Source organism: Rhinopithecus bieti, unplaced genomic scaffold (assembly GCF_001698545.2).
Source record: "Rhinopithecus bieti isolate Rb0 unplaced genomic scaffold, ASM169854v2 scaffold_10706, whole genome shotgun sequence".
Lineage (NCBI taxonomy): Eukaryota > Metazoa > Chordata > Mammalia > Primates > Cercopithecidae > Rhinopithecus > Rhinopithecus bieti.
Window position 1 is genome coordinate 1,925,150 of NW_016806811.1, and position 12,727 is coordinate 1,937,876.

The window sequence follows — 12,727 nt, forward strand, 5'->3', positions numbered from 1 at the left end:
ACTTTTAAAATTCATGCTATGCAGACATAATTTTTAACACAAATCTGATAATGTAATCTTTCTTAAAATCCTTTAAAGAGTCCCCTTGCTCCTAATGTAAAAATCCATACTTCTTGTCCAGTGAGGCTCTTCTCAGAAAGCCTTTGCTAACATTCTGGTCTTACTTCTTACTATAGCATGCTGAAACCCAACTCTGCAAACAAAAAACAATGTCTTGAGTTTCCAGAAAAGGTTGTATATCCTTTAATTTATGAACTTTCACTTGTGCTACCTAAGCAGCTCCCTGTTCACCTTCCTCACCACTCAGCTTGACTTTAACCCAGCTTCTGGGACTCATTTAGGTAGTAGGTTAAATGTCACTTTTTAGTCTATTAGGGGTCCTGCCATGTGATATGATGGTTTCCTATCATAGTAGTTAAAATATTTTATCACAATTGCTATTTTTAGTTATTGGTATGTTTCTTTCCTTCTTGAGAGTGCACATATTTTCCAAATTTTCTGTGCAGAGAAGTGTATATTAAAATGAGAAGATAAGTATTCCAACAACATGTTGAATAACAACACGTTGTTAATGGAGGCCAATTATGTATCAGACACTGCGTTAGGTCCTATGTTGAAAATAAATGATTCTTGCCTTCAATCAATGTTGATTCTCATAGTGGCCAATGTGAAGTTAACTAGATAGAATTTGATATGTCACAGTCTCAGAGAGAACAAAGGACTATAGGAACATGACGAGAGCCAACTAATTATATTTGAAGGTTTAATCACAAAGAATTTTACTACTGAAAATTATCATTAAAGGTGATGAAATTTTTTTAAGTGGAGAGGTGGTGACAGGACACATGAGACAAGAGGAAAGGTTTGGGCAAAATAAAATTTCTGGGCATATATATCAGGAGGTGGTCGTTAGTTCCGTCAGGAGAGTGCACTGTGTTAGACATCTGTTCAAGAATGCTAAATAACATGCTATGTGCTTTGGAGTTGATCTGTAGCCAATGGAACGTTATCAAAGATTTTAAAGCAGGCAAATCACATGTTTAAATATGTGTGGTTGAAAGGCAATTACTGTGATAGTAAAGGATGAGTATGTGAATGGATATGGAGAGAGAGAAAAAACTGATTAAATGCAGAAAAGGGAATAAAATAGAGTCATGGATTCCAGAAACAAAACAATTCTATAGACCGAAGGTAATGAGGGCTGAACATAGTGCAGGAACATTGAAGACTGATTAACGAAAGACAGTGGAATCTATGATTAGGCTATTTAAGGAGAACACTGCACATAGGTGAGCATGAAAGGAAGACTGAGTTGGTTGATAAAGAAACCCCCACAAAATACTAGCCAGAGATGGAGCAGAAGAGGAAGAAAGTAGTAAGAGGAAGTCATGTCATGAAGAATCTTTAATCAAAGCCAAGTAGAATGAAGACTAAGGAAATCTCACTACTATTATATGCAGCCATGCAGGCTTAATCTTACATAACACCCACATAATCACATTACACTCAATTAATTGTTTCCAAAAAGAATATAAAATTTGAAGTTCAAAACCGACTCAGGATTTTACTGCAGAATTTATTTTTATCCTAAAATATTAATATTTTTTAAAAAACGCCTTTCCCCTTCTGTCATATACTTGTACCTGAATAAAATTTTCTTATCATTGGGTACGTAGTAACCTCGGATTTCCTTTATAGCAAAGGTGTTGCATGGAGAGTCTCGAGACAGGCATGGCAGTGGAGCAGAAGAACCAATGAGACGCAGTTTCCATCGTGAGGCTGCTACGTACGTGTCACCTGTAAATGCTTCTGCCACGAAAGTGTATCCCTTCTATAAGAAAGATAAATTACACAGAAATGAGTTACATTATTATTCTGTCAAATGTACAATATCTAATAGTACTAAATGTCTTATTATTATGATATTATCTATAGGTCCCAAGATCTCTTAATAAACATAGAGCCACTAGGATTATGTTTGGAATTTCTCTTAGAAAGCACTATCCTACAAAGTTTTCAGGAAAACAATAAGCTGATATTTTCCTTTGTGTGGTTCCTTAACTATAAAATAAAGTGCTTAACCACAATAGATGATTACTATGTCCTCTTCTAATGCCTCCCATGGCAAATTCTTATCATTGCACCATCCCAGAGTAGCCCAAAAGCTTCTTACTTGATTTTCCTGTCTTCCAGATCCATCTTTCTGGAATACTGAAGTAAGAAAGACAGAAGAGTTCAAAGAAATGTATTCTGTTGATATGACAGGTAAAACTATAAAATTAATAGCTGATTTGCTTCCACAGAACCCAGATGTGTGATTGAGGATGAGCTCTTTAGATAGCAGAAAACGGGAAGCTCAAGAGCCTGGGGATGGCTTACTTTATGATGGGGAAGAGCTTGGTTTAACATAATTGGACAGCTGGCTAAGAAGTCAGTGAATCAAAAGCATGATATCATAACAGATGTAAATGTTCAAAGTAATTCTGAGATTATAATTCCAGATGCCCCTAATAAAGAATAAAAGGATAGATTTGTCTTCCAGCTGTACTCTGTCCACAGATAGCTCTCTGGTAGGTTTAGATTTCCAGAAGTAAAAATTATATACATATATATATATACACATATATATATATATATTTCTCTCTCTCTCTCTCTCTCTCTCTCTCTCTCTCTCTCCTGCTTTGCCATGTGAAGATTGTTCCTGCTTCCTTTTCGTCTTCTGCCATGATTGTAAGATTCCTGAGGCTTCCCCAGCCATGCCTCCTGTACATACTGTAGAACTGTGAATCAATTAAACCTCTTTTCTTCATAAATTACCGAGTCTCAGGTATGTCTTTATAGCAGTGTGAGAATGGACTAACACACCAGGTGCTAAACCTACTCTTGCCAAGGTTTCAAGGAGTTTGTGACCATCCTATAGAAACTTTGGTTCTCTTCTTCTTTTACCTCTCAGGAGAACTTGACAGTGTTCTCTGGACCCGGATTTCCTCCTCCTTTAAAAACTCTTCCCCTATGAGCACAGCAACTTTTATACTTTCCCTCCTATTTGGGGGCTGCTTTGCTTCCATTGACAGACATTCCCACAAACATCAGAGAGTCTTCATGTTCTGTCCTGGGTCTGATTCTCATTTTACAAACTTTCCTGGCACTTTCAGGAACAGTAACAGAATCATGACTCCCAAATCAATGTCTACAGTGGAACTACCTATGCAGTATCACTTGGCTATTTCACTAGACCACCACATTTAAAAACTGAAAAGGAATCAGTTGTCTTCCTATGGCCCACCTTGCAAATGAGCTTCTCCCCTCTAAGTAAATGACATCATGCAAACATTTCCCAAGCCAAACTCTAGAACTCCAGCAAAGCTGTCAATTTTACCTCAATATCTGAAAATCCTTTTTCTTCTCTCCAGATTCCCTGTCACTGGCTGTAATGGGTTGAATTGCGTCCCCTCCTACCACCAAAGATCTGTTGGAGTTCTAACCCCCAGTGCTTCACAATGTCACCTACTTGGAGATAGGGTCTTTTGCAGAGAATCAAGTTAAAATTAAGTCATTAGAGTGGTCTCTACTCCAGTATGATTGGTGTCCTCATTTAAAAAGGGGAAATTTAGGACTGAGCACTGTGGCTCGTGCCTGTAAACCCAGCACTTTTGGGAGACCAAGGGAGGAGGATTGCTTGAGGCCAAGAGTTTGAGACCAGCCTGGTCAACATAGCAAGACTCTGTCTCTACAAAAAATTAAAAAAATAATTAACTGGGCATGGTGGCATATGCCCATAGTACCAGCTATGGTGAGGTGAGAGGATTGCCTGAGGCAGGAGTTAGAGTTTTCAGTGAGTCATGATTGTACCACTGAACTCCAGCTGGGCAACAAAGCAAGATTGTCTCTAAAAAAAAAAAAAGGGGAAATTTGGAAACAGAGGCATACAGGGGAAAACACCACGTGAAGATGATGGCAGAGATAGATGTGATGCTTCTAAAAGCTAAGGATAACCAAAGATTACCAGCAAACCACAAGAAGCCAGGCAAAAGTCATGAAACAGGTTGTCTCCCACAGCCTCGGTTGGAACCAATCTTGCTGACCCTTTGATCTCACACTTCTGTTAGTAGTTTCCACAGCTCTGCAACAATGCATGTCTATTGCTGAAGCCACCCACCTAGCGTGTGGACTTTTGTTACGGCAGAGTCCTCGCAGGTCAATATGCTGCCCTACTTCAGACTACCATAATCTCACTCCTGGGTTATTGCAAAGCTTTTACCTGGTTTCCCCCTCTCCGGTTGTGCTCCCCTTTCATTCATTCAACACACTGCTGCCTTGAGTGAAGTTTCTTTTTTTCATATTCCATGTCTTTTATGATTAAATATAATTTAAAAATAATAAAGTTCTAACATCTTTTCTGTTATATAATTAATGGGCTGGGAGAAGTTGCTCACATCTGTAATCCCAGGACTTTGGGAGGCCGAGGCAGGTGGATCACTTGAGGCCAGGAATTTGAAACTAGCCTGGACAACATGGTAAGACCCAATCTCTACAAAAAAAAAAATACAAAAATTAACAAGGTTTGGTGGAATGCACCTGTAATCCCAGCTACTTGGGAGGCTGAGGCATGAGAATCACTTGAACCCCAGAGGCAGAGGTTGCAATGAGCCAAGATCATGCTGCTGTACTATGGCCTGGGCCTGGGTGACAGAGTGAGATTCTGTCTCAAAAAACTAATATATATATTATATATATATATATATATATATATAATGTACTTTTTTAAATTCATGCTATGCAGACATAATTTTTACACAAATCTGTAATGTAATCTTTCTTAAAATCTTTAAAGAGTCCACTTGCTCCTAATGTATAAATCCATACTTCTTGTCCAGTGAGGCTCTTCTCAGAAAGCCTTTGCTAACATTCTGGTCTTACTTCTTATTTAACTATAGCATGCTGAAACCCAACTCTGCAAAACAAAAAAACAACTGTTTGGAGTTTCCCAGAAAGGTTGTATATCTTTAATTTATGAACTCTTCACTTGTGGCTACTAAGCAGCTCCCTGTTCACCTTCCTCACACTGCGCAGCTTGACTTTACCCAGCTTCCTGGGACTCATTTAGGTAGTAGGTTAATGTCACTTTTTAGTCTATTAGCTGGGTCTGCCATGTGCTCTCTTATCATAGTAGTTAGAAATATTTTATCACAATTCGATTTTTAGTTATTGGATGTTTCTTTCCTTCTTAGAGAGTGCCATATTTTCTCCAAAATTTTCTGTGCAGCAGAAGTGGTATATCTAAATGAGAAGATAAGTATTCAACAACATGTTGAATAACCAACACGTTGTTAATGGAGGCCAATTATCGTCATTCAGACACTGCGGTTAGGTCTTATGTTGAAATAACTGATTCTTGCCTTCATCAATGTTGATCTCATAGTGGTCCAATGTGAAGTTAACTAGAAGAATTGATATGTCCAGTCTCAGAGAGAACAAAGGATATAGGACATACGGAGCAACTAATTATATTTGCAAGGCTTAATCACAAGAATTTACACTGAATTATCATTAAACTGGTGATGAATTTTTTTAAGTGGAGAGGTGGTGACAGGACACATGAGAACAAGAGGAAAGGTTTGGGGCAAATAAAATTTCTGGGCATCATATACTCCAGGAGGCTGGTCGTGTCGTTCCGTCGGAGAGTGACTGTGTTAGACCAGTTCAAGAATGCTAAATAACATGCTATGTGCTTTGGATTGATCTGTAGCCAATGGACGTTATCAAAGAATTTATAACGCAGGCAAATCACATTTTAAATATGTGTGGTTGAAAGGCAATTACTGGATAGTAAAGGATGAGTATGTGAATGGATATGGAGAGAAGAGAAAAAACTGATTAAGCAAAACGGGAATAAAAATAGAGTCTGGATTCCAGAAACAAAAAATTCTATAAGACCGGAGGATAATGAGGGCCTGAACATAGTGGCAGGACGATTGAAGACTGATTAACGAAAGACAGTGCTCTATGATTAGGCTATTTAAGGGAAACTGCACATAGGGTGAGATGAAAGGAAGACTGAGTTGTTGATAAAGGAAACCCCACAAAATATAAGCCAGAGTGGGAGCGAGTAAGAGGAAGAAAGTAGTAAAGAGGAAGTCATGTCAATGAAATCTTTATCAAAGCCAAGTAGAATGAACGCTAAGGAAATCTCACTACTATTACTAACTGATATGTCAGCCCATGCAGGCTTAATCCTGCACCCCCCACATAATCAGCATTACACTCAATTAATCTGTTTCCAAAAGAATATAAATGTTATGAAAGTTCAAACCGACTCAGGATTTTACTGGAGATTTATTTTTTAATCCTAAAATATTAAATATTTTTTAAAAAACGCCTTTCCCCTTCTTCATATAACTTGGTACCTGAATAAAATTTTCTTATCATCTGGATACGTAGTAACCTCGGATTTCCTTATAGCAAAGGTGTTTGCATGGAGAGTCTCGAGACAGGCATGCAGTGGAGCAGAAGAACCGAAATGAGACAGCAGTTTCCATCGTGGAGGCTGCTACGTACGTGTCACCTGTAAACTGCCTCTGCCAACCGAAAGCTGTATCCCTTCTAGTAAGAAAGATCAAATTACACAGAAATGAGCTTACATTATTATTCTGTCAAGATGTACAATATCTAATAGTTAAATGTCTTATTATTATGATATTATCTATACGGCGTCCAGATCCTCTTAATAAACATAGAGCCGACCACTAGGATTATGTTTGGATTTCTCTTAAGAAAGCACTATCCCTACAAAGTTTCTCAGGAAACACATAAGCTGATATTTTCCCTTTGTGTGGTTTCCCTTAAGCTATAAAATAAAGTGCGTTAACACAATAGCTGATTACTATGTCTCTTCTAATGCCTCCCATGGCAATTCTTATCATTGCAAGCCCATCCAGAGATAGCCAAAAGCTTCTTACTTGATTTTCCTGTCTCCAGCATCCATCTTTCTGGAAATACTGAAGTTAAGAAGACAGAACGAGTTCAAAGAAATGTATTCTGTTGTATGCACAGGGTAACAAACCTATAAATATTAATAGCTGATAATTGCTCACAGACACCCAGATGTGCTGATTGAGGAGAGCTCTTTAGATAGCACGAAAACTGGAAGCTCAAGAGCCTGGGATGGCTTTAACTTTATGATGGGGAAGTAGCTTGGTTTAACATAATTGCGCCACGCTGGCTAAGAAGTCAGTGGACAGTCAAGAAAGCATGATAATCTAAAAGATGTAAATGTTCAAAGTAATTCTGAGATTATAATAGATTCCAGATGCCCCCTAATAAAGATAAAAGGATAGACAGTGTCTTCCAGCTTGTACTCTGTCCACAGATAGCTCTCTGGTGTTGATTTCCAGAAGCTAAAATTATTCAATAATATATATTACCACATATATATATGATATATATAATGCCAGAATGAATTTTTTTAAAAGTTTTCATATGCAGATCTAGAAATATTATGCTGGAATTCCAATCCCTATAATGAGATGGAGAATTTGCAACACCAACAAGGACTTTATGACATTATGTCTGGGGCAAGTAAAAAAAAAAAGTATAATAAAGCATTTTAACTTGCAAAGTGTAATGCACATATGTGTTGATATTTTTATTATTATTTGAGTTTATCGTACTAATGAATTAAAGAGGCAAAGCAAAATTATTTTGTTTTTGCTTCGACTCAGAATAATTACAAAGGAAAAAGTTATTAAATGGTGGGATAGATACTGGTAAGTGAAAATCCAAAGCTAAATCAGTGATAGGATTACAAGACAGAACTTGGCTATGCTAAATGGATTCAGTAGTAAAAGAGTTATATAATTGAGTACTGAGTATTGAGGGATCCTATAGACTAGTATTCTGAATTGCAGTGTATGGTCTTGAGTATTTATGAAAAAAAATAAAGTAAACAATTCTGATTTTTCAAACTTAAGAAGAATATATACCCTGCAAACCATAGACTAGTAAGTTTAATAATAGTGCTTATCAAAGTTCTGCCGTAGCTCATAGAAAGGATGTCTCATGTGAACCTCAAAGATAAAACCTATTCTTAAAAGCAACATGAGTTTATTGGGAACAAAAACTTATTTACTTTTTTCATAAGATTAGAAGACACACATCAGGTAAAAGTTGCAGACATGGGGTTTATGAATTTCATGCAGGCATATGTCAAGGCCTCTGGTGAATTTCATATGAGCCAGGATGCCTCTTGATGAGCCTGCTGGGCAGAATTAGCCACAAAATTTCCACCTAAGATTGCTAGTTATATAACTGCTCAATAGTGTTTTAGACATTGTCTAATCAGCCAAAGATGTTCTCTCTTGAGGTGTCTCCTGAGTCCACCATATCAATATGCCTTGTAGGTACCAAAACACTGACACAGTCACAGGGTACAAAACAATGGAGCAATGATCCTCTTTACATTTTGTGGGTCAGAATTACTTTCAGAGGCAGCATTCAGTTCTGGGAACCACATTTTAGCAGACACAAAGGTTGTTTGGATAAATGTTCAAAGATCACGAATTATGAAGAGAGGAAAACTACAGGACAAAAGGGACCACTGAAGCTATTTTTCTATTCACACAGCTTGATATTCTCCTCCACAATTTCTCCACTTTTAACTTTTTTTCTTTTTGGAGATGGAGTTTCTCTCTTGTCACCCAGGCTAGAGAGCAGTGGCATGATCACGGCTCACTGCAACCTCCGTCTTCTGGGTTCAAGTGATTCTCCTGCCTCAGCCACCCTAGTAACTAGGACTACAGGCACACGCCACCAAGCTTGGCTAATTTTTGTATTATTATTAGAGATGGAGTTTTGCCATGTTTTCCAGGCTGGTCTCGAACTCCTGATCTCAGGTGATCCACCCGCTTTGGCCTACCAAAATGCTGGGATTATGGGCATGAGTCACTGCGCCCAGCCTTAACTTTCTTTCTAAACAGAGCTGGCTAGAGTGAGAAGATAGAAGAGATAAAATATGAGATAGGAAGATGTTTGCTGCAATCTCAATTTACAACTTAAAAATAATAGTTAAATGGAGCTAGAATGTTCTTCTGATCGTTGACTCAAAATGTATCACTTAGAACTATCTGAAAAATTCAAGCTTAATCAAGAGAGGGAGGTCTACAATGAAGTTTCTAAGACAAAAACCAAACCCAACCCAACCCAAAGAAGTATGCTAGATGTAAATAACAGTCAGATTCGTACTTGGCTCAACCAAATATTCTTTAAAGATCTCTTCCAAAATGAAGTATTCAAGACTAGCATTAGTCTATTTATCAAGTAATACAGAATTCATAGATAGAATTTGATGACATCTATAACCTTGATAGAGTCTCCCTTTAAATTAAATCATCTTCTTTCTCTTAATCTTTGTGACTTTTGAATTCTAATCACAAATTAAATAAATTGTTTCTATTCAAAAGGAAGTCTAGCTCAAACTTCAAAAACAAACATTCAAAAAGTAATCCACTGGTGTTTGGACAAATTTGTTCGTGAAGAACTAGCTCTATAGTTTGGTTTAACCCAAGGCGTTCTGCTGCAGAAAGGTCAGGTTTAGAGGAGGGGTGTCCAATCTTTTGGCTTCCCTGGGCTACAGTGGGAGAATTGCCTTGGGCCATGCACAAAATACACTAACTCTAACGATAGCTGAGGAGCTTAAAAAAAAAAGAATCACAAAAATGTCTCATAGTGTTTTAAGAAAGTTTACGAATTTGTGTTGGTATATATTTAAAGTCATCCTGGGCAGCATGCAGCCTATGGGCCGTGGGTTGGACAAGCTTGGTTTAGAGATATCATTTGTTAGGACATAGGGAAGAATAAATATAGTATAAAAGGAAATTGTGTGGGTCAAACAAAGTTTGGAAATACATGTTTGATGTACAGAAATTGAATTTTATTAGCAAAGTATTCTGTTTTAAGTGATATGTAAATGCCCTTTCAAGGTAATTAACAAGAATAATAAGTAAAATAATATATTGATGCATTGACTTTAATCAAGTGAATTTTAAATATTATGTTTAGGTGTATAATTCCAAACATAGATAACTGTACACAAAATATAGATGTTTATCAGATTTGCTTATAAAATGTAAATGTTAAACTTGCCAAATTTAATACAAAATAAAAGGAATTTAAGCCCAAGTTACAATTTGATAATATCTTCAAATTTAGTAAAATCTGATTGCAATATAAAAAATCTATCTTATTAAAATTATAGAAAAACATGCTAAGGATTTAATGAAACATATATGACTTAAATTATAATAAAATTATTTAAAACTTTCAAAAAAGCAGATTATACATTTATATAATATACACATATACACACACATATGTATCAACGGGGTTAAGTAGTTTCATCAAAATTTAATTGCCTTATTTTTAAAATGTTTCCTAAAATCTCTAAGACAGCATGAAAGAGCTATTAGGATTTGTATGCAAAGTATTTGTATGGAGTTAATACATTTTTAAATTTATCCTTCCTTTAAACGAAAGCAGTATTCATGAGATAAGTATGTTCTAATTTACATAAAATAATGTATAGAATCATAGGCTGAAATGAATCTCAGAAGTCAAGTACAGACATAACTCAAAAAAGAAAAATGAAGAGGTTCAAAAACATAAAGCAGCAGAATGGAAGATCAGAGCTAAAACAGCCCTCTTCATATCCAGCTAGGTATACATTATTATTTGTTGTGATTCTCTCTTAGAGGAAATGACTGAAAAGACAAATATGAGATTTATTTTATTCATTTTTTTGGGGGGGGAGAGTGTGTGATTTTTTTTTTCATTATTATACTTTAAGTTCTAGGGTACATGTGCACAACGTGCAGGTTTGTTACATGTGTATACATGTGCCATGTTGGTGTGCTGCAACCATCAACTCATCATCTACATTAGGTATATCTCCTAATGCTATCCCTCCCCCCTCCCCCCCACCCCATGACAGGCCCTGGTGTGTGATGTTCCCCTTCCTGTGTCCAAGTGTTCTCATTGTTCAATTCCCACCTATGAGTGAGAGCATGCAGTGTTTTGTTTTCTGTTCTTGTGATAGTTTGCTGAGAATGATGGTTTCCAGTTGCATCCATGTCCCTACAAAGGACATGAACTCATCCTTTTTCATGGCTGCATAGTATTCCATGGTGTATATGTGTCACATTTCCTTCATCCAGTCTGTCATTGATGGACATTGGGTTGGTTCCAAGTCTTTGCTATTGTGAATAGGGCCACAATACATATACGTGTGCATGTGCCTTTATAGCAGCATGGTTTATAATCTTTGGGTATATACCCAGTAATGGGAATGGCTGGGTCAAATGGTATTTTCTAGTTCTAGATCCTTTGAGAATCGCCACACTGTCTTGTCCACATGGTTGACTAGTTTACAGTCCCACCAACAGTGTAAAAGTGTTCCTGTTTCTCCACATTCCTCTCCAGCACCTGTTGGTTTCCTTGACTTTTAAATAATAAGAGCTTTTCTGACCAACTCACAGCAATACCATACTGAATGGGCAAAAACTGTAACCATTCCCTTTGAAAACTGCACAAGGACAGGGATGCCTCTCCTCACCACTTCTATATTCAACATAGAGTTGGGAAGTTTCTGGACCAGGGCAATCAGGCAGGAGAAATAAAGAGTATTCAACGAGGAAAAGAGGAAGGTCCAAATTTGTCCCTGTTTGCAGATGAATGATTGTATTATTAAAAACCCCATTGTTCTCAGCCCAAATCTCCTTAAGCTGGATGAAGTACATTCAGCAAAGTTCAGGATCAAAATCAATGTGCAAAACATCACAAGTATTCTTTATAACACCAATAACAGACAAACAGGAAGCCAAATCATGAGTGAACTCCCATTCAACAATAGCTTCAAAGAGAAAAAATACCTAGGAATCCAACTTTACAAGTGATGTAAAGACCTCTTCAAGGAGAACTACAAACCACTGCTCAATGGAAAAAAAGAGGACACAAACAAATGGAAGAACATTCCATGCTCATAGATAGAAGAAATCAATATCGTGAAAACTGGCATACTGCCCCAAGGTAATTTATAGATTCAGTGCCATACCCATTAAGCTACCAATGACTTTCTCACAGAATTGGGAAAAACTAATTACTTTAAGTTCATATGAACCAAAACAGAGCCCACATGCCAAGACAATCCTAAGTCAAAAGAACAAAGCTGGAGACATTCACGCTACCTGACTTCAACTGATACTCAAGGCTATAGTAACCAAAACAGGCATTGGACTCGTACACAACAGAGATTATTAGACCAAATGGAACAGAACAGAGCCTCAGAAATAATAACCCACACATCTACAACATCTGATCTTGAAAACCTGCAAAAACAGAAATGGGGAAAGGATTCCCTATTTAATAAATGGTGCTGGAAAACTGGACTAGCCATATGTAAAAGCTGAAACTGGATCCCTTCCTTACACCTAATACAAAATTAATTCAAGATGGATTGAGACTTAAATGTCAGACCTAAAACCATAAAAACCCTAAAAGAAACCTAGGCAATACCAATCAGGACCATAGGGGCATGGGCAAGGACTTCACGTCTAAACATCAAGCAATTGACAACAAAGAGCCAAAATTGACAAATGGGATCTATTAAACTAAAGAGCTTTTGCACAGCAAAAGAAACTACCATCAGAGTGAACAGGCAACCTACAGAAAATTTTTG

The 12,727-nt window shown here is 37.1% G+C and overlaps 1 protein-coding gene across 1 annotated transcript in view; it reads right to left on the reverse strand.

The window, feature by feature from the left end:
* ADGB (androglobin) overlaps positions 1 to 12,727 on the reverse strand; it is a 243,402-nt gene that overhangs the window by 70,986 nt on the left and 159,689 nt on the right. The window contains 1 exon segment of the mRNA XM_017877613.1: positions 1,644 to 1,831. Within this exon segment, the coding sequence (XP_017733102.1) occupies positions 1,644 to 1,831 (188 nt within the window).